The sequence below is a fragment of the Rhagoletis pomonella genome, unplaced genomic scaffold (assembly GCF_013731165.1).
Source record: "Rhagoletis pomonella isolate Grant_MI unplaced genomic scaffold, Rhpom_1.0 Rhpom_scaffold_00003, whole genome shotgun sequence".
Lineage (NCBI taxonomy): Eukaryota > Metazoa > Arthropoda > Insecta > Diptera > Tephritidae > Rhagoletis > Rhagoletis pomonella.
This window is the reverse complement of record NW_023458557.1, coordinates 18,765,404-18,788,014: the sequence shown is the minus strand read 5'-3', so window position 1 is coordinate 18,788,014 and position 22,611 is coordinate 18,765,404. Positions and strand designations below refer to the sequence as shown.

Genomic DNA, 22,611 nt, shown 5'->3' with positions numbered 1-22,611 from the left:
GAGTTTCTAATACCCCCAACGCAATCATTAAGACACACATGGTTAGCAACTTCTTCTTCCATAGATGTTAAGGGAATTTCCCTATTTTCTCCTCCACCAGTCGCATGTAGCTCTCTTTTGTTATGCGCGAGCTTCTTCTTTTTTGCCGATTTATAGTCCGACCAAACCTGTGGTTCAAACTTAGTGAATAATATATTTTAGCTTTTCAACATTTCGCAAACCTTTTTCCATTCTGCAATGGTTTTTGATGGCGGTCCAATCGAATTCAACTCCTCTCGCACACTTTCCCAAAATCTTTCTACCAAATCAGGTGCATTTTTAGTAAAATTTTTTGCTATGTCCGGATGCTCCTTCATTTTGGAAACTAAACATTTACATTGCTCCCTGGTCGTTGTACGCTTCCTAAAACACATAAGTTTGTGCATTATCGAGCGTTTCGATAATACCAAAATCTGTCAAAAGTGAGTAAAACTCCCTCCGCAACCATCTGTCGGATACCATAATAGGCCACCCCTATTGCGAATGTCGACTGACAGTAGATAAACGACTATTAAGCGATTATCGATTATCGATGCTATTGCGAGTGTCGCTTAGTCGCTCAATTAGCGACTGTGAATCTTTTTAATCGCTCATCCTTCTATTGCTGTTTTTTAGTCGTTGGAGTTTGCGTTTATAAAATTTACATAAGAAAGTGGTACTATAATGGATAAAAAGTAAGTCAATTGAACTGGAAGTTGTAAAAAATTGTGAAATATACATATGCATGTATGTGTCTGAATTACAGATCAAAAATTATAAGCAACAAAAGGCAACTTGCGCGGTTGTTCGTACTGATGCAGGAGAGTGAAGACATAGGCAAAGGAATTCCCGGAAAGAGTAGGGTAGGAAGCTCCGCTTCTATTGGAAAAGATACATATACAATATTTCTTGTGCATATAACTCCGTCTACGCCATCCACAGTGTTTTTGCGCAGAGCCAACATCAAAAGTTTATACAAAAAAACTGCATAATTTATTAATTGACTAGTGCTCGGAAATTTGAAATATTTATTTTAAATTAAAGTTGAATTCTTTTAATACACTTGTTATGTTGTTATGTTAAAGTTTTTAAACTCGGGTCACGCGTTTGGACACAAAAACCCAACATCATTGTACAAAAAACTTAACCGTACCGTATTTCTTAAACTTCCATAAAGTTTATTAATGAGGAAAACAGCTTTTCCTGCAAATCATGTAAAGCCTAAAAACTGTGAAGCATCGGGAACGCAACTTCTATTCATAAAACTCACACATGTACATACACCTTCCGAGTCCAAGGGATCCGACGAATCTCGCAATTCCCTCCTTGCTTTAGCTAACTCTACTAATCTATTAGCTTCCGCATCATCTTCCTCATCACTAAACCATATTTCAACTGTGTACATTTTTTTAATTTTATAATAAAAGCAATTATTTTAAAAATGATGTAAATAAAACACTCAAGAAACAAATGTAAACAAATAAACAGCTGTTTACAATTCTGTCAATCATTCACAATAGTTCAAATTTTTATCGATCAAGTTACACAATAGCAAAATAAAAGATGATCGACTCGATCGACAAATTTCTATTCTACTGCCAGTCGACACTCGCAATAGGGGCCGGCATGATTATCTCGAGAGAATTGGCACTCGACTTCCCAAAACGTACTTCCTCGACTCTGTTAAACGTTGGATTAATAAGTATATGTACATATATACATACATACATACATACATACATAAGTGATTATAATTTTGTTTTCATACCTGTTGTGGAGCAAAGGTTCTTTCTTTTGTTGAAAGTTCCAAGTGGATGTATTCCCACATAACAACTTGCACGTTTTTATACAGAATTAGCATCTCCATAAATCGTGCACGTCTTTTTATTAATTCATGTATGGATGTGTTTATTTCTTCAATTTTCGCATAATTGATGGTCACAGATACATATAATTTCACCATTAATAAAATAAATTTAATTCGGCGAATTTTGCTTTAATTTTAATGTAAACAATAAACAGATGATTTCGAACTTGGGTAAATGTACATTTATTATATGCGATAGCATGAACGCTCTTTGAAAACATATGTTCGAAAGAGCTAAATGTTGGATTTTTTCCTTAAATTTAGTTGAACGATAAATATTATAAAATTTTGTTAAGTAGATAAATTTGATTATTTGATATTCACATAGCTTTTACAATATCCTATAAATGCGAAAGCGTATGTCTAGATACACATGCAAGTGTGGTAAGGTCATTTCCGTGCTAGTCAAAACAACCGCCAATCTCGCCTAATGTGAAACATAGAAAGGTTCTGAAGTCAACACAGGTTGTCTAAATGTTGTGATAGCAATGATTTTCCCACGGTTCATGAAACTTTTTGAGCTCGAAGTTGTAGAGCGACCTTCAAAGAGATTCGAGGTTATCTACAACAGGGGAGAATCAGAAATCAATTGAAGACGAGCTGCTTGCATACAGCCCATCTGAGCTTAAAGGTAAGCATTTAACTAAAACAATAAAAACTATTTTGCACATTCACTTGATCTGTCTTTTAGTCCTCTGATCCTTTAGACGAAGTTTTTCTACAACAAAAAAGACATTCTCGAAAATACTTGGTATTTTCTCAAAAGCACTGAATAAGTATGCAGTGATAAGGTTGGAAATTCGTTTAAACATTAAAAAAAAAAATTGGGTTAGAGGTGGCCCCGGCCCATACTTTGTACCGTCTCTGGACGATAACACAGGTTTATATTATTAAATGAAAAAAACTAACCAATAAGTAGAAAAAAACAATGCTTATAGTTAATTTCTTTGAAACCAGCTAAAAGTTGACCGTTATAAGTAGACCAAATGTTGGCTATTGTAGTAAACGACTACGAAATTCCCCAAAGGGTATATGTAGATGTATATATGTACATATATGTACATATCGAGCCCTAACCACCAAAATAACCTAAGCGACATTTTTTCAAAATTTTGCCTTTTGATGCAAAAATGCATCTACATAGATGCTCTAGGAATATTTCTGCATCAAAAAGAAAATTTTGAAAAAAATGGCGCTTACGATATTTTGGCGTTTAAGGGTCGATATGAATGTACATATATACAACTACATATACCCTGTGGGGAATTTCGTAGTCGTCTACTTAGTAAACTCTGCTACAATAGAAAACTTTTGGTCCAAAGCTCAAAAAGCTTCATGAACTATGGGAAAATCATTGCGATCACAACATTTAAACAACACGTGTTGACTTCGGAACCTTTCTAATTCAATGAAAAGTCCGGCCCCGGGGAGAAACACCCCCGCCCTATAGACGAGCCTGCTCATATATGTATAAATATGTATACAATAGGCTTGTACATATGTAAATACATATTTTGGTTATCATTCATCTAGAACCTTATCGAAAACCTACCTGAAAATCGAAAAAGTTACCGTTTTTGAAAGCAGAATTTGCCACGATTTTGAACTTCACGTATTCTAATTCGGGAACAAATAGTACTTTATTTATTTATTGTTATCCTCTATAATACGGTATTTCTTATCTTCTACAAACACAGTACGGTTAACGGTATACAAATTCCTAACGGTGCCCGCAATCGGGCGAGGTCGACACTATTCTGTCGGTGCACTGCAGCTGGGCGGCGTCGGCGTTACTCTCTCGGCGCACTGTTGCTGGGCGACGTCGGAACTGCGCTGCCGATGCTCTACACTTTAAAAAAAATTTTAATTTTACATGCTAAAGCAGTGATTCTCAAAGTGGTCCAGATGGACCCCAGGGGTCCACGGAAGACTCGACGGGGGTCCACGGTGACGTGAAAAAAATTTGGGGATCCATGAGTTGTAAATGGGGGTCCACGAAAATGTATCTGGTTTCAATGGAAAGAACCAAAATGGTTGCTTGATAGCCTCTTTGTCTAACTTTAATTTTTATGAGTGGTGTATAGTGCTCTTGACTTACCGTCACTTTGTGTTTTAAGGCCACATGCAGACTAAAAAGAACCGGATGCTGGTATGACAATGAGTGAGGCGCGGCGAAAATTGCTGGCGGCAGAGATTTAAGCACTTGTGTCTTTTCAATGCTACAGGATAGTATGCCACCTTTACCTTTGTTGAAGAGATTCTATTATGTTGAGTTCCCTGAGACTGAATGCTGGTTTGGTTCTATCGCTGAGACCGGACTCACACATTGTCGAGTCTTCACTGATGGCTCAAAAACTGACTCTGGGTCATGATCTGGGGTCTTTTTCGAGGTTAATGGAGATAAACTTCACTTTTCTGTGAGGGAATATGCTTCGGTCTTCCTGGCTGAGGTAATTGCAATACTCAAAGCCATGGACTACGTGGTGGAACATATGTGGAGGGGAAGGAGTTTACGTGACTGCAGTGACATCCAAGCTGCACTTAAGGCATTGACCAGCCCTCTATTTAAGTATTCCAAACTAGTTCGACAATGCAAGTCTCGACTAAAATATGATGGTGAACATAACGAGGTTGTTTTACTCTGGGTGCCAGGTCACTCTGGAGCACCTGGTTATGAGACATCTGATCATTTGGCCAGAGTTGGCTAAGACCAGTCATTCCTCGGTCCGCAACCAGTTTTAGCACTTCCACCTTCGGCAATCGAAGCCACCATCAGAATCTGGGTGAATACTTCGCTCAGAAATGACTGAGAGTCGTCAAGGGGATGCAGGTGGGCAAAACTCATGTTGCCTTCAATCTCACAAGGTTTATCTAATTTTTTGCTCTCACTGAGCAGACGACACTGCAGACAACTTGCTGGACTGCTGACTGGTCACTTCACGTGGCACAAACACCCGACTGAAGAAGAAGAGACAGTGGAAAACTTTTTGTGTTTCTTGCTTGCTTGCTTATTTAAAATCGATTTTTTTAAACTCGTTCTTTTCTCTGTTGTCAGTTTCATTAAAAGTTTGGCGTAAAAAGCTTGGCCGTTTTGATGTTTTAAGTTTTGTGTTTTAAAAATGTGATAAATATTTTTCGCCTCACTTTAAAACTTGGAGCGATAAAAATAAAAATGATGCCATTAACACAAATAAACTATTTTACATATACTCCACGTGCAAAATCATCAGTGAGCCAAACATTTGATGAGTTTATGGAGAAGATAATGTAAATAACGCTAGCGCTCGCAGTGCTCTTAAAAAATATAACTCTTCCGAGAACACAAGAAAATATTTTACTTATATTTTGGCCACTCTGAGTTTAGTTTTTGAATACACCCGGGATGCAAATTTACATAGTTAGATCTAATTTTCACATTTAATTTTTTTACGAGCTTTGGGAATATTTAGAAATGTATCAGCAGGGGGTCCACCGAAGCAAAAAAAATTTTTAAAAGGGGTCTACGAGAAAAAAAGTTTGGGACCCTCTGTGCTAAAGGGTAGGTTACTGATTTCCTACCTTTATAATCGCGAAATCACATAATCAAGTATTTTACAACAAGACGGATTAAACTTGAACAATAAGTGTGTACGAGCTGCACACACACAATAAAAATAATCTTTAACTTTTCACTGAGGATATTAACACTAAAATTTAATTAATCGATTATCGATTCACAGCAACGAAGTCGTCACCAGATACACAGCAACAACGCCATCACAAAATTCTCTTAAATGTTTCGTTTTTGCTGAACTAAAATATAATTGTTATTTTCGTCAAATATTTACTAAAGGTGTTCTTACACCATATGTATTTGCATGTGTACATGCCACTTTTTACATATGGGAATGCCAACACATCGTGTAAAGGCAAATGAGATTTGTTTCTGTACAAAGCAGATAAATGTACGTACGAAATATAAATGTTTCTATTTCATCTGACACACAGATAGAATCATCTGAGTTTAGTTTATTTCGTTTTCAAAGAACGTATTTTTAAATAGTAAAACAAAGACTGAATTATACAGACATACGCAATTACATATGTATTGAAAAAGTCACATTTACAGATGCAAATACATATCGAGTAAGAAACACCTTTAATAGTTATGAAATTGTATCCACCCATTCATTTCTATACGCTTTACAAATATACATACACGTGAAAATGAAAATCAAAATGACTTCTTCCAAATAACGGATGCCACGTCGGAGATTTATTAGGCGTATTTTTAGTAGATTTTTGCGAAAAGTTACTTTGCCATACTTACTACTTTGCAAGAATTTTAATTTTGGTTAAATAAATAATTTATTTCAAAGAAATTTTTATTTATTTTGGTGTTAAGTCTAATTTGAGGAAAGCGAAGCAAAATGAAGGGACGAAGTGAAGGCTTCCAAAGTGAAGTGAGAAATTTCAATTGAAGTGACAGCGGCAGCACTGGTACATTCACATGTATTTAAATTTACCAGATCATTTCGATACGAATAAAAAAGATAATTGTGGTTATTGATATTATGGTTGTCGACGTCGACGTCGATTTCATACTGGTTTCGCTAATCACAGTAGTTTTGCGAGGAACACTTTTCTACAAAAAAAATTTGGTCGGCGTAGCTGGCGTTGGACTTGCGAATTTTATTTTTTGTCAAAAAAGTGACGTCGACGCAGACAACCGTAAGAGGGCCGAATATGTTTCCAGTGGACAATGTTTTACGGACGTCGTACGAGGAGATAGAATATGTTTTAAAACATTTTAAGTACAGTGATGGTATCATAGAAAAAATAATAATTCAGTATAATAGAATTAATTTTGTAAAATGGAATAATATAATACAAGACAATTAAAAAATGTTGGCAACACTAGGCGCAACATATAGCACACGGCTCCAACCCCCATTTATAAATATAATTACTGTTATTATATCATAATTTTTATTTATTTTGGTGTTAAATCTAATTTGTGGAATTTGAAGTAAAAAGAAGTAAAATGAAGAGACGAAGTGAGAAATTTCAATTGAAGTGACAGCGGCAGCACTGGTACAATTAAAAAATGTTGGCAACACTAGGCGCAACATATACCACACGGCCTCACCCCCATTTATAAATATAATTATTGATATTATTTCATAATTTTATCATAAATTCATTTTAAATATGTTCTCGAACATTTACAATAAATAATTAATTTGGCTAAACAAATATGTTACTAGAGTACACTCTCTGATGCGAAACTGTGTGCGTTTGAGCGAAAATCGGCAGTCTTTTACAACAAACATATGGCACCGTTATGGCGTCGTTTCGCACAAACGCACAGCAAAGCAACAAAACAAACGCTAATTTTTGCCTTTCGCAACAAAGAGTGAACTGCCTTATTGTGTTACTCAACTGAAAATTACTGTTCACTTGACAGTTGTCAAATGAAAAAGTTTGAATGTGATATAGACCCCGAGATCAGTTAGCATTAAAACCTAGTACGTTTAATTCTTGGGAAACTTTCCTTATTTCTCGAGAAATTGACAGCCCATTCGACAACTGTCAACTCTCAAGATTTCGGTTTGACGTAAAATTCGTGACTAAGCGTATTTAAACCCTTTATCAGTAGCATTTAAAAAATATTTCCTTTTTTTTAGAAAAATTGCAGTGCGTAAAAACCTAATCAGTAGTATTTTCATAAAGATTTAATTTTTAGAGAAATTGGCAGTTGGTTTGACAAATATCAACTGTCAAACTAAAAATCGTATGGCATATTTGGATTTCTTCTTCTTCTTTATTGGCGCTGTAACCGCCTAAGTGATTTTGGCCGAGTCCAAAACAGCACGCCAGTCGTTTCTCTTCTGTGCCAACTGACGCCAATTGGAAATGCCAAGTGAAGCCAAGTCTTTCTTCACGCAGAATATGCCTTCCTCTTCCTCTGTTACCAGCATCGCGACCCGCGTAGAATACTTTCAGAGCTGGAGCGTTTCTGTCAATTCGAACGACATGACCTAGCCAGCGGAGCCGCTGAATTTTAATTCGATGCACTACGTCTATGGCGTTGTAAAGCTCATACAGTTCATCGTTAAATCATCTGCGGCATTCGCCATCGCAAACGCGCAAAGGCCCATAAATCTTGCGCAGAATATTTCTCTCGAAAACTCCAAGAGCTGCTTCCTCAGATGCTTTCATTGTCCATGCCTCCGCGCCATACACCAGAACAGGCATGATGAGTGACTTGTAGAGTGCGATTTTTGTACGAAGAGAGAGGACTTTACTTCTCAATTGCCTACTCAGTCCAAAGTAGCACTTGTTGGCAAGAGTGATTCTCCGTTGGATTTCAAGGCTGACATTATTGTCGGTGTTAATGCTGGTTCCCACATAAACAAAGTCTACTTTTTTAAACTTGTGTTCTGGTCCGAGTCGATGTTTGGCCCTGGGAGTGTACGTACGTATAAAACACGGGAAGCGTGCCTTCCGTCTATCACAACATTATCGATTTGGTTTCTCGTTTTTCGATCCGGAGACAGCCACGTAGCTAGATGGATATTTTTTGCTGGAACCTAGTACTACATATTACCATGCTTCGGGCCCCGGAGAAGTCGATCAGCCTCAGTCCGTTATCGGACGTTTCACCGGGGAGGCTGAATTTCCCACCGAGGGGCGCCAAAGATCCCTTCCTTGCCCACCTTGGCATTAAAATCGCCGAGCACGATTTCGATATCGTGTTGGGGGCAGCACTCATATGTACAATCCAAGCGCTCATAGAAGAGATCCTTGGACGCCTCTTCCGTCGGGGCATGGGCGCAGATGAGCCATATGTTAAAGAATCTCGCTTTGATGCGGATTGTGGCTAGACGTTCGTCCACCGGCATGAACGCCAGTACTCGCCGACGAAGTCTATTCTACCACGAATCCAACACCGACTTTGCGCTCCTTTACGTGGCAACTGTAGTAGACGTCGCAAGGCTTCACGCTTACCTTGCCTTGCCCCGTCCATGACATTTCTTGGATGGCGGTGGTGTCAGACTTTAGGGCTGACTATAATAAGAATAAGCAATATCAAGTTTCGTCAAACGTCATTTGCTTAAGGAAAGAGCGATACTGGTCGCACCTTCCGTACGGAATCAGCTGTTTGTCCTCGTACGTATGTATGTACATATGTAACACATGCAGTGTTGCCACATTGGTAATTTTTTTAACGAAATTGGTAACTTTTTCGATTCAGTCCTACATGTAACATAAGTCAAAAGAAGTTCTGGTTCCACATTAGGAAGTGGGCCGTAAGCGTTTTCTTTTACAGAAACACCAGGTTATCCTGAAAGTTTCGCAAGGCGAACAGTTCTTCAGCGTTCCAAGGTTACTATAAATGTGTAATCTACAACAAACTGCTTGATAGTGGCTATTGCTATATCTAATTAAACGTGGCAACACTGTACACATGTAAGTAAAATATAGCCACCTAAAAGTCTACACTACGTTGCTTATGCATTTGACAGACTTTTCGTTCATTTTCTGACATTCAGTTACGGCAGCTTATTCATATTATAGTTAGCCCTTTTGTCTTCCCGAGGACATCAACCAGCCGGGCAGAGGCACCTTCCCCATTAAGGGCCCGGATATTCCAGGTGCATACCAGCAAATCATAGTCCATTATACGTTTGCGTGGTCGTCATCAGAGGCTATTAATTCGTTTTCATTGGGCGGGGTTTTAACGTGGCGGGACCCAAACCCAGCGTACGCGAAGTCTACGCCTTCTCACTTACCTCGCTCCCAAACGGGTGTTCTGTCGCTACCCAGAGGATACGTGGATATAAATATCCGAACGTTGTGAGGTGCGATTTGAACCGTACGCACAAGAATCACTTCTGGCCACTGTCAGGTGAATGGCAGTCAAAAGTTTTTCCCACTTACGTGAGCTTCTGCATACGGAACCATCCGCATATTTGGATTTAGCATAACAAAAATACTACTACACTGATTTTTATTATAATCGTAACAGCCCTTCTAATTTTTCGCGTAAAATATAACTTCTCCGACCACTGTGTTACGGTACTCCATATTGTGGTCACATTAGATTTGAGAGCGAGAGACAGTACGGGGAATTAATGTGATTGTAGAATATTTTTAACTACGTTATCTGCAAGTAACTAATTAGTAACTAAACATCCTTCGTTTTTCCACTTTGACTTATGACCTCTTTTTGACTTTATCGTTTTCGGGGTAGTGTGGGGGTTGAAACGGCAGTTCAGAGATGATGGACGGATAATTTAAATAATGTTTTACTTCAGCAACTAATTAGCAGCTAACTATGGCGTTTGAAGAACTCACATATCTTATCGGGAACCGAAGATATAGCATCGTGGTCTGCTTGGTTAAGACCAAGGTTGCCACTGACGAAAATAAATACTACCATTCACTTGAAAAAAATGTACCAATCTGTAGAAAATCTACCAATAGTGTGTATATGTTTTTGTTATTTATGGCCTTACAACAATTATATTCAACAATTTCTATTGAGCTTGAGACCGTTTTTAATGTGTAACGTAGCAATTCACTACGATACATTAATACAAAGCACAGTAGAGTACATACGTACCCCACCGTACATACATATCCCACTACACCACCGTACATACATAATAATGCATGTACATACTCTCCGATCCATACCGACAACTTACAAACGAAGCATACACACTCCACCGTACATACATACACCACCGTACATACGCAACGATGTACATATGCACCCTTTGGCACACGCATACAGCATCAGGCTAAATACTGCTAGCAGCACACCAGCCACTTCGTTCGCCAACTACCATCGGGACAGCACGCACGACGAATTCTCAAACCAAGTACACAGCAACGTGCATAAAAAGATGAACAAGTGCGCAGCACGGTTGCCCTTTTTGGTCCAAATGGACTAAATTTGGTCCATTCCATTTCGTTTGGTCCATTGGTCCAATTCTTTTTAAAATGGTCAATTTCATAAGCCTTTGGTTAGGTTGTTATCACCCTTTCACTTCATGCAACAGTTTTGCGTTTTAAATGTTTTCTATTTAATTCCGCCCTATGTTGAATATAGTAATCGTCAGTAAAAGTAACGATACGGCCATGGTCAGCCATGTTACTGATGCACTGATGATCATCGACGATGACGATATTCAGCATAGGGCTGATTGGCAACACCTGCTAAAAGTGTGAACTCGCCTTGCCATTGATTTTCAAATATGGCGTGGCTAATAATCTGTCAAAGCACGCTTAAAGAAATATCGCGGTTTCTTGCCAATTTTAATTATGGAAAGGTAGCAAAGCTTTAATCATAGCATTTAGCACATGAAAATAATATTCGTTTTCAATCGAAAAGATATTAAACATCTTGAAATTATTACACCACATAAAGTGCTTTCTGATACTGATGTATCAATTTTGCCGCCACTCGACCTATTTTCTGCATTGGTAAATGATACAAATATAACTGAATTTCAATTTCGCAACTTGAGGCTGAGTGAAGGTAACTTCAAACACTGTACCAACATAGAACGTTTTTGGGATCAAGTAAGTTTGATTAAAAATGGATTGGGTGAAGCGGCCTTTGGAGAATTGTGTAATTTAGTTCATAACATTTTTAGTCTGCCTCACAGTTCCGCAGCAGCTGAGCGGAAATTTTTTGATTTAGCATTAATAAAAACAAATTGAGAAACAAATTATAATTTAAAACTTTAAATAATATAATGTTATCAATATGCAATTGTAATGCACTTTGGATGCAATATAAACAAAAAAATTGATATAAAAACTGAATTGGCATATTTTCTAGATAAAGTGGAATAAACTGCACTCAATCTCCCGATGTAATAAAAATTGGTAAATTTTTTACCATTTGGCCAATTTTTTGGTCCGAAAAATAAATTGGAAATGGCAACCGTGGTACGCAGTCGAGTCAGTCTTGCTAGGTAAGCGGTTGGCTTAGCTATTCGGTTGGCGCAAGTGGTGTGTCTTCGGACGCGCTAAATCGTCTCCGGCTGGTTAACCCAAGCACGGCCCGACCAATCGGCTGGCGTCTAGTGTGTGTTTTTCGATGCGCTAAATCGTCTCCGACTGGCTGAGCCGCGGTTACCGCCGCCCCCTACCAGCCCCTACTTACATAGGCGGTGCCTGAGTCAGTCTTGCTAAGTCGCTTCGCTCCATCGGTTGCCGAGTACCAGTACGAACAACCCGTTAGAAGTCGTTCGCTCCCGAAGATCACCCGTCGGGCCACCACCGTTGCTCAACATTTGCTGAGAATCACCCGCCGCTGGTCACCGTTGCTCAACAGTTGCTGAGGACCACCCGCCGTGCTGCTAGCACCCTCACCGCTGCCCAGCTGTTGCTTCACCGTTGCCGAGAGCCACCCCTCTGGGCTCTGGATCGGCTGAGTTCACCACCTCATAAATGAAAAACTATTGTGGAAAAGCAACAACAATTTGAAGAAATGGTAGAAATGATAGCTATTTCGGAAATCACCACATTTCCTCATCAGACTTCTTTCAGTGAGATTCGATCCAACGACCAGACTCAGCTTCGCTTGATTGTAGTTGGCTTAACAAATGAAATAGTCGAAAAAAGCAACAAGAATTAAAGCGAACTAAATACGGAGGCCACTGGCTGAGTCAGCTGGGGTCGTTGGATCGAATCCCATTGAAACAAGTCTGATGAGGAAATGTGGTGATTTCCGAAATAGCTATCACTTCTACCATTTCTTCAAATTATTGTTGCTTTTTCATTAAAAACGGCCTCAAACTCAATAAAAATTGTTGAATATAATTGTTATAAGGCCATAAATAACAAAAACAAATAACTTAAGGACGAGCACACCCAAAAGTTAAACATTCTAAAAATAGAATTATTAACAAAAACCAACAACCATATGATGAAGTTTAAATAGCATTGGAATAGCTGCGGTTGATTGTAGTTGGCTTCACAAAAGAAAAAGTGGAAAAAAGCAACAGGAATTAAGGCGAACTTAGCACAGTACGTAGGCAACTGGCTGAGTCAGCTGGGGTCGTTGGATCGAATCCCACTGAAAGAAGTCTGATGAGGAAATGTGGTGATTTCCGAAATAGCTATCACTTCTATCATTTCTTCAAATTACTGTTGCTTTTCCACAATAGTTTTTCATTAAAAACGGCCTCAAGCTCAATAAAAATTTTTGAAAATAATTTGTTGAGTGTTGTCCATGTTGATGTTTCGGTTTCATTGTAAAAGAATATTAGACCTCCAGTGATAGCTTCAGGGTTAGCCCTTTTATTAAAACAAGGAAAGGAAAGGTGTGAAAAAAAATATACCTAATGGGTAATAAAATTATAGGAACAAAACCAACAACACGCTTTTATTACAAGAACTAAAAAGAAAAAAAATATTTATTGATTTAAAGATTCGTTAAATAGGGATATGAAGTTCCCTAAAAGCATAGACAGACGGCAACGTTGATCCGGATTAACGCCGCAATTGATCTGATCAAAATTGTGCCTTGACAGATGGCAGTAATGCAGATTAACGAGCCGCGAGGCCGTAGGTTCGAATCCCACGGCCAGTAGAATATTCATTTAATCTTTTTTATTGATTCAATTATAACTTCTACATTTTTTTAAGTTGTTTTTAGTTGTTTTTGACTTTTTTAGTAAACTTAAACTCTAAAAATTTAAGTTAACTAATAATAAAAAAAAAATGTGAAATAAAATAAAACAAATGAAAATAAAATAACAATAACATATATAAATCAAATTAAATCCAAACGAGGATCAACCTACAGGCTTGTAGTACGCAGCTCCCACCACTCGGCTTTCGCGGATGAAGGAATCGGTTGCTTTATTTGCTCAGTTAGCGTAGAAGACAAAGAAACTGCAAAACTAGCATAGATATCCATTCCGTCGTCTGTAATACAGTCACCGAAATAAGTTCTTATTCATTTTAAATTGGAATCCTATTTGAATCAGTATTAGTGACTGCATTACCGATGAAAAGGTATATGTCCATGCTAAATTTGCATTTTCCCTGCATTCTACGCTCTCTGAGTTTTGGTCAGTGTTGTCATCGAAAATTCCCTTGATCCGAGTTAAGTTTGGGAATTAACTCTAGGACTTAATCCGGATCAACTGCAGTTAACTCCCGAGATAATTCCCAATTAACGAGTTGATCCGGATCAACGCTGCCGTCTGTTTATGCTTTAACTTGATGTTATTTAACCTTTTAAACTAGCTGAAAATAGGATTAAAGTAATTGGCACGTAGTCATAGTCCAAATAAAGTCCACTGAAAAGGTGGTAGCAGTTATTTTTTACAGGCATTCCATTGGTAGAGAGCTTCGGGTGTACGAATTTGTTGTAACATCAGGAGTTGACGACTTGCTCTAGCTAGTCTCTTAAAATTTCCTCCAATCACGTCGTAAGCAGACTTCCCATTTGAACTTGCAACAAAGTTCAATTCTGCCATTTCTTTGAAGGGATTTTTATGATTTCAGGCCTTTAGCAAAGTTAATATAATTTATTCATATTGTTTTTGCTTTTTACACACCTTTCCTCTTTAAAAAATATACAATTTCATAAAATTTCAATGTCTATTTATCATATTGATCGAGCGTTAGACGATCTAGAGTCCAAACGCATAAGTAGCCCATTACGCCTATTTGGGTACTTAAAGTTGACATTATAGACAATGTTTTTATGTAAAAATAAAAAGTTTTAAAAAAGCTATAATCAAAAAGAAAAATGTTTGCTTAATTTATTTTTGTCTTTTGTACGTTGCACATTAATGTAAAAAATGTACAATTAAAGCCCATAATAAGACGGAAGAAATGCATTTTTTTCATTAAGTTGCGTTAAAAGGTTTCCAAGATACAGGACTTTAAAAAAGGTATGTATGACGTTTTCTTAAAATTTAGGTCCCGTGTAAATAGGCAGCCCTACGTCATATCGGCAAAATATGCTGCACGTATATTCATGTAACCTAGACCTTCAATCTCTTCAACTTTCATCCAAATCCTTAGAGGGAGTGCACAGAGGTGGCCGCAACATGAAATGCCTCAATATGAAATAAAATTTTTAACCGCACCCCTATAAATTAAACCTTTTTAACTTTATACAACATTTAGATAGATTCAAAAAATGTTCATCGAAATTTCGAACTTTCTACTCTGACTTTTTAGAACATTTTTTGGTATGCAGTGGAGGTTTAGTAAAACTAACAATGTACAGCTAGGAATTTCCGCTGATAAAAAAAATGTTGGCGGTCTTTTGCGGCCTTTTGTTTCATGTAACAAGTGCAATTTATAAAACTGTCGTTGATTTAAAAAGTGACGTGCGTTTCAATTTGGAATTGAGCAAGATATGTTTGCCTTTTATCGATACACAAATGTACATACATATCGGTAATTTACTTCAATAGTGTCATAATCCAAAAAATGGAAATATTGAGCTAAATACGGAGAAATAACCGCTACCTGTTCTTCTATCTTGTGTAAAAATTTCATAGGTATATCGATTACCAGTGGCTCACTAGAACAAAATATGTATTAATTTTTGCTATGGGGGTATATCTAAATTCAAAACTTTAAAGCCGTCTTTCTCAACTTTGGGTTTTTTGAGTTGTGACACTATTGAAGTAAATGACCGATATGTATGTATGTATGTTTGTACATAAAAAGTGGGGGTTAAAGCGTTCGAAAACTATCGAAGAGATGTTTCGAGTCATGTGGGGTCTCTCCGCATGCCGGACACTCATTTGGCACATCCTCATTCAATCCACTCAGGTAGGAGTTTAACCTGCTGCAGTAACCGGAGCGAAGTTGTGCAAGTGTCGTTCGCGTCTCCCGAGGCAGATGAAGCTCCGCCTCGTCTGTGTCCGGGGGCGATATGCCTAGAACGGCATTCACAGGTCTAGAGTCTACATAACTCGAGACTGCGTCCCTGTGAATGCAGTTCAGGGCCTGTCTGTGAGCTGACGGGTCCAGAGGTTGCTTAATGAACCTCTGGACTTCGTCCGTCAGTTCATATAGATGCCTCCTGACGTACCTCGGCGAGGGCTCCTCTGCAAGCAGCTGTCTATTTGGGTGGCCACATCTGAAACTGCTTGCAGAGCATCGTGTTGTGCTCCCTAATTAGGAGCATTTTCGCCTCATCGTGGAGGTGGTGTTCTGGTGACATCAGGAGGCATCCGGTCGCTGTCCTAAGTGCTGTATTTTGTACCGTCTGTAGCTTCGACCACTGCGTTCTATTAGTCCCCGGCGACCACATTGGTGCTGCGTAGTTTAAAACCGGCCGGCCTATTGTCTTGTATGTTGCCAGCAACGTTTCTTTCTCTTTGCCCCAAGTACTGCCGGCTAGCGACTTGAGGACCTTGTTGCGGCTCTGTACTTTATTGACAATGGCGATTGCGTGTGCAGAGAAGGAGAGCAGGCTGTCGAATGTTACTCCGAGTATTTTGGGGTTAATCAACGTCGGAATCGGTGTGTCATCGACGTGAATTCCCAGCGGTAGCATGACCTCCTTCGTCAAGGTTGTGAACAGGGTCGCACGAGTATTTCGTAGGGGAGAGGGCTAGACACTTTGCAGTGAAGAAGCGAGAAAGTTCGGAGGGATACCCGTTTACTTTCGAACACAGGTCATCAATTCCATTCCCAGTCGCCATGATCGAGCAATCGTCGGCATAAGAGACAATCGAGACTCTCTCTGGTGGTTGAGGGAGCTTTGAAATGTAAAAGTTAAACAGTAGCGGGGAAAGGACACAACCTTGTGGAACCCCCTGTTTTATTTTCCTCAGTTTACTCGTTTTGTCTCTAAACATTACCGACGAGTGTCGACCACTCAGATAATTTGCCGACCACCGTTTGAGCCTCTGTGGGAGAGAGGAGGCCTCTATATCTTCTAGTAGCGTGGAATGGCAGACGGTGTCAAACGCCTTTGACAAATCCAACGCTACTAGAATCGTTCTCTCACAGGGACGGTTTCGGTTAAGGCCACGAGTTATCTGAGTGTTTATGGCGTTAAGTTCTGTTGTTGTACTGTGCACTTTACGGAAACCATGCTGATGCTTCGCTGGGGTCAAGTGGTTTGTGAAGTACGGGAGTAGCAAGACCTCGAGTGTCTTCGCTACCGGGGAAAGAGTGTTATCGGACGATAAGAATCTCCTTTGTTGGCAGGTTTCCCCGGTTTGAGCATCTCTCCCCACATTCCAGATGTCTGGGATGATGAGAGTGGCCATAGACAAATTGAGGACCTCCGTTAGGTACGCTACCCCCGCAGGACCCAAATTTTTCAGCATCAGCATGCATATTCGTTCGGGACCCATGGCTTTGGAGGCTTTCGCCTTCCCGATGGCCACCTGAACTTCACCGCAAGTGAAAGCAAGGGAGGCACAGGTTGTTGGCAGTTTGTGCAGCGTTCTGGTCACTCGACGCTTGGCTTTGTCCACCGGAGGATGCAGTATGAACTCCAGGCTAAAATAGCTCGCGCATCGCTCCGGGTCCGACGAAGCATGGTCGCCGAAGGAAATTCCGACTCTGTCGTCGTGCTTCGTCGGATTGGACAACGACCTCACGGTTGACAAAAGCTCACACCAGAGGTGAAGTTACAGGTCTTCAGATGCTCCTTCCACTTCTTCCGCTTACGTACGTTTACTAGTTGCCGAATCTCGGCGTTGAGATCCCTGATACGGGGATCTCCGGGATCGGCCTGACGAAGGCTATCACGCTCATCGGCTAGAACAGCCGCTTCGGCAGGGAAGTTTGGACGTGGGTCCGTTATACATCCTGCCGGTATGAAGCGAGCTGCAGCAGCAGTGACAGCCCTGCGGAACTTACGTTCACCGAGATGGACGTCGGTTGGTGTGGGAAGCGCTGTGAAGGTGTTTTCGGTAAACTCCGCGTAACCTTTCCAATCAGCTTTAGAAAAGTTGATATAGGTCCGGTGTTTGGCGGAGGCAAAGTCGGTTGGTTTATCTATCGAGATGACTATGGGTAGGTGTCGATGCTAAAGTCAGCATAGGTCGCCATGTTAGGCTGTTTATCAGACCAGCGCTGACTATGGTGATGTCTGGCGAGCTACTGCAGTTACCCATAATCCTGGTGGGTGCGTCGTCGTTCATTGTGCGGAATGTCGAATCGTCTATCTGCTCAGCCAAGTCTGTTCCCCTACGATCGTTTGACAGGCTTGAGTGCCAAAGATCGTGGTGCGCATTAAAGTCACCTACTACCATACGGCTTTCACCTCTGAGGAGCGCACCTATATCAGGGTGATATCATGCCGAGCAGCAGGTGACAGGGGGTATGTATATGTTAAATATTTCGAGCTCAACATCGCCTGACCGGATAGCAATGCCCTGACATTCTAGGGTGGTATCCCTGCGGTCGATGTCTGCTTCGATAAGACGATACTGCACGGCGTGGTGCGTGATGAACGCTAAGCCACCACCATTATCTCGCTCGCGATCTCGACGGTGCACGTTGTACAAAGTTGAATTGCTGTGCAACTTCGTCTCTTGGACCGCAGCTATCAATATACCATGCCGACACATGAAGACGGTTATCTCCTCAATCTTGCTCTGTAGCCCGTTGCAGTTAAATTGAACGAGCTTCATGTGGTTCGGGAGATGTGGGGTGTTAGGGATGTGTGTGTTCTTACCGCCGTTGGCTGTGTGCGCTGCTGTGATGGTTGCCGCCCTGTGGGGGTGGCGGGAGGCAACGCAGTTGAGGTCTGCGACCGAGCAGTGCAACACGGGCCCTCGAAGTTCCCAGTCCAATCTCGCTTGGTACGCAGACCTGAGCATGCCCTAAAGTGGCACCAGCCAAGGCAGGTGTTGCGCTTGACTGATGTCACATTACGGAATATCCTGGTCTGACATACCGTGCAGATTGTAGGGGGAACCAGGAGTTGTTGGCGGCGGCGTGTGTGTGGTGGTACGGTTGTGTGTGTTATGTGTGTTATTATGTTGTTGTGTTGTGGTGACTGTGAGGCTGCTCAGGTGGACTGAGGTTAGCCGTGGAGGCTGCTCTGTTTGAGCCACAGGGGGCCACGTACGACGTGCTCCACTGTCGATGTGTCCGTAGTCCTGAGCAGACTCTAAGGTAACTCCACCCCTCGCAGGCATTACACTTGACTGAGGTGGAGTTGTGGTGTAGTCGTTTCCGGTATACACAGCAGGTGTAGATTTCTGGCCCTGGGTTTGACTCGATACCAGCCCTGAGTAGAAGAATACGTAGTGAATGTAGCCCTATGGACGAACAACTTCTGAGATACTTCGTCGACCTAAACGGGGTTAGATCGCCGAAACAACAGCCCTTGGTCGGGTAAAACAAGAGTCATTCCGGTACGTAGAACCGGCTGTCGTGGGAATGGGTTAGAGGTGTTCGTCGTGGCTGTTGTCGGCTAGTTTAATATACGTTAGCTTTTGTAGTTTAGGCAAGCTAAGAGCCGAATTTCAGAATAATAATTAATACAAATTCTCCATTAAATCTTTACATTTACTTACTACTATTAATTCCAAATGCCGATCGTACTCACGGAAAAAAATTTTTGAAACGGACTAACTAAACTCGTAATTAGTTCTTTTTGTTCGTCGAGCAAGACATCAGGGTATGGGAATACTTCTGCTGAAACCAACTGCCCCCGAAAAATATTCATCATGAACGAAGAACTTTTTGGTGCTTGTACATATTTTGTCTCATGTTTAGTTTCTTTTAATTCCACTTCCGCCTGGGCTGAAAAACATCTGGAGATAAAAAGTTAATATTAATTTTGAATGTATTTCAACATTATACATTAAAAAATTAATAGCAATAAACCTTAAGGAAAAATAGTTCTGTATAACATAATTTTTATTTTTATTGATTATAGCTTAAGAATAATCACATCTTTAAGATGATATCTTAAAAACTTTGTTATATATCTACATACATAAAGCTGCGATCAACTAAATATAATATAACTAATACAATTCAATCTATAACAGGAGCCACATAAATAAAAGTTTCAAAGCTTGCATAGACACCCTCCACAAACAAATCCTTAACAATCAACGGTAATTTTTAGCGACTTGAAACTCGCACTTTATCAGAGCAAAACTGAATGGGCTACAAGCAGTCGCATGCCCGAAAATTTTCTAAATATTCTGTTGAAGTTTGATGAATATTTTTGAAAGTTAAGCAAGCTTTTAAAATTGTATTTATGTGGTTTCTCATATAGATTGAATTATATTTTAAATGAAATAAAAAATAAATAAATAAACATAAGTTGCAAACAATATCATTTTAAGTTGATCGCAGCTGTATGTACATACATAAGGGTTGTCCGAAATAAGTAAAGTCGGAATTTTAATGCCCTGACCCCCTAGGATGGTTCTATATCGAAAAATATACCCCTATTTTTCTATTTTGAAATCCATTATTGTGTACTTCCTGAAGAGAAACAGATTCTTCTGATCAAACATATTGATTTTCAAGAATTCTATACCATTTCTACGAAAATTGGTCAAAGAGACTGATGCTTTGTATTCTAACGTTTTGGAATACGCCCAAACTTTGAGCGCTTTAAACGACCTCAAAAGATTTTCTTATTTCAAAATAAGAAAATAGGGTGAGAGCATTAAAATTCCGACTTTACTTATTCATATGCATTTTGGATCACCCTAATGCACAAAGTAGTTGCGCTTGATTTTATATCTAGTAGAGTAGGGATGCACAGCAGAGGTGCACGCAGTCAACGTCGCGGGCAAACTGCGAGCGGGCGTGCTAGGCGAGGTCAAGTGAGCTGTACGGAGATGGCATCGTATACATATTAACCACTACACACTTATTTCCAAGTAAAAATTTGTGTATGGATGTGTACTTTTGCGACAACTGAGCCAGAGTGGGTGCCACCAGAAAAAGCCAATTTTTCCAAAACAAAAGCGCCAAGTTTTTATTATCATGTTTAATCATATTTTTGATTCTGTAAAGTGTATATACATATCCATTTCCTCACGTTTTTATTAATAAATTAATTTCAATACATTTATAACAACGCAAAACATATTTAATTTACCTATTCCTCACATTTTATTCAGTAAATGAATTCCATCTTAATGTAGAATATTAGTGTATAGTGTATACATATGTACATACATTGTACCTATGCATTCGGTGTGCTTAAATTAAAAAAGCATCACTAAATACCACACCAAGCATTGAATTCCAATTATTTTGGCTTGTTGGTTTCCCAAAAGCATTAAATTTAGTGCAAAATGCACGACCTTGGCAACAGTGAGCTGAGCACATCAATGCTCAAACAGTGATGCCAGACCAAGTATTGAGTAAATGCGCTATGTATATTTTTCTTTTAAAGCAAAAGTTCTAATTGGCGAGGGTATTGATTTTTGGTTCTTACATAGAACACTGATAAGATTCACAAACTTATCTTAGGACTTAATTAAAATAATCAACATTATTTGTAGACGAATATATTTGTGTTCGTATGAAAAAGTAGCTTATGTCGGGAGGCTGGCTTTAGTAAAATGGACCATTTCCTATATTCTTTAAACCACAAGGAATTTTTTTATGAAACTTTATACGAATATTGACTTGCTAGCATCGCCATTAACACTACCGTCTTTTACGTTTATTTTCCAAGAGTTCTTCAATGACTCGGCGCCAGTGAGTCTTTCGCAATCGTATGCTGCGAATGGTTCATTATACTAAAGCCAGCCTTCCGACATAAGCTACTATTCTATACGAACACAGATATGTATACTTCCTAATAGGCTTGTAAAATGCCCAATACCCAAATCCCTCGCATGAGTTATTATCGGAAAAAAATTGGGTACGCTCAGCGCGCCAGTGGAAACAGTGTTGATATTTTAAGTACAATTGTACTTTTTTCAGTACAATTAATTTTAAAATGTACAAAAGTACAAGTTGCCGATTTTAAGTACAATTTCAACATCAAAAATACTTTTTGTACCAAACGCTCAAATCTCTTCTAGCACTTTGATTCTTAATCCGTTTACATTTAAGTAAATGGATATACCTATATTTCACATTTGCTACAACACGAAATAATGAATTGTAATTTTGAATGTAAACGTGATTGTGAACAGTAATATTAGTGATGTGCGTTATGGCAGAGAACGTTTATAAATGAGAAGGCGCATTTTCAGTGTGAACTAGTTGCTGCCAGAAATTTTGGGGTGCGGTCGACCAAATACACCACTCGTCGGCGAAATGCACCACTCGTCGACGGACGGTGTCGGCTGCCACCATACCAAACATTTTTCCGTCTCACCACACTTCGGCCAAATTTACCATAGTTCAAAGCAAAATTAAAAAATAAGAACGAAACAGGAAAGAGGAACAGAAATATAATAAGCACTAGGAAGAGGGGATGCTTGCGGAGGCGAGCGTGTAGCATAGTTTAAAGCAAAATGACAAATTAAAACGAATAACAAAAGAGAAACAGAAATCTAATAAGTACTAGGCAGAGGGGGTGCTTGCTGAGGCAGGCGCGTGCTTGTGTCGGATCAAAACAAACTCTAAAATAAAAATGGAAGTCAGAACGACAAGTGTACAGAAGAAGCGAGGAAACGGGGAAAGGAGCGGGCTCTTGTACATTTGCTTGCTTGCCGAAAATATGATATGTATTTGCGTGAAAGCGATTTGCTGATTGCAAATGGATTTTTGCAAACATGTATGCATTTTTCTATTTC

General features: G+C 39.6%; 1 protein-coding gene across 1 annotated transcript in view; it reads right to left on the bottom strand.

The window, feature by feature from the left end:
• LOC118735049 (very long-chain specific acyl-CoA dehydrogenase, mitochondrial) overlaps nucleotides 1-20,732 on the bottom strand; it is a 171,566-nt gene extending 150,834 nt beyond the window's left edge. The window contains exons 1-2 of the mRNA XM_036464643.1: nucleotides 20,724-20,732; nucleotides 19,437-19,644 (exon numbers count right to left, since the gene is read on the bottom strand). Coding sequence (XP_036320536.1) covers nucleotides 19,437-19,559 — 123 coding nt within the window. The 5' untranslated portion in view covers nucleotides 19,560-19,644; nucleotides 20,724-20,732. The remainder of the gene's footprint in view (nucleotides 1-19,436; nucleotides 19,645-20,723) is intronic.
• Nucleotides 20,733-22,611: the final 1,879 nt, after the last annotated feature.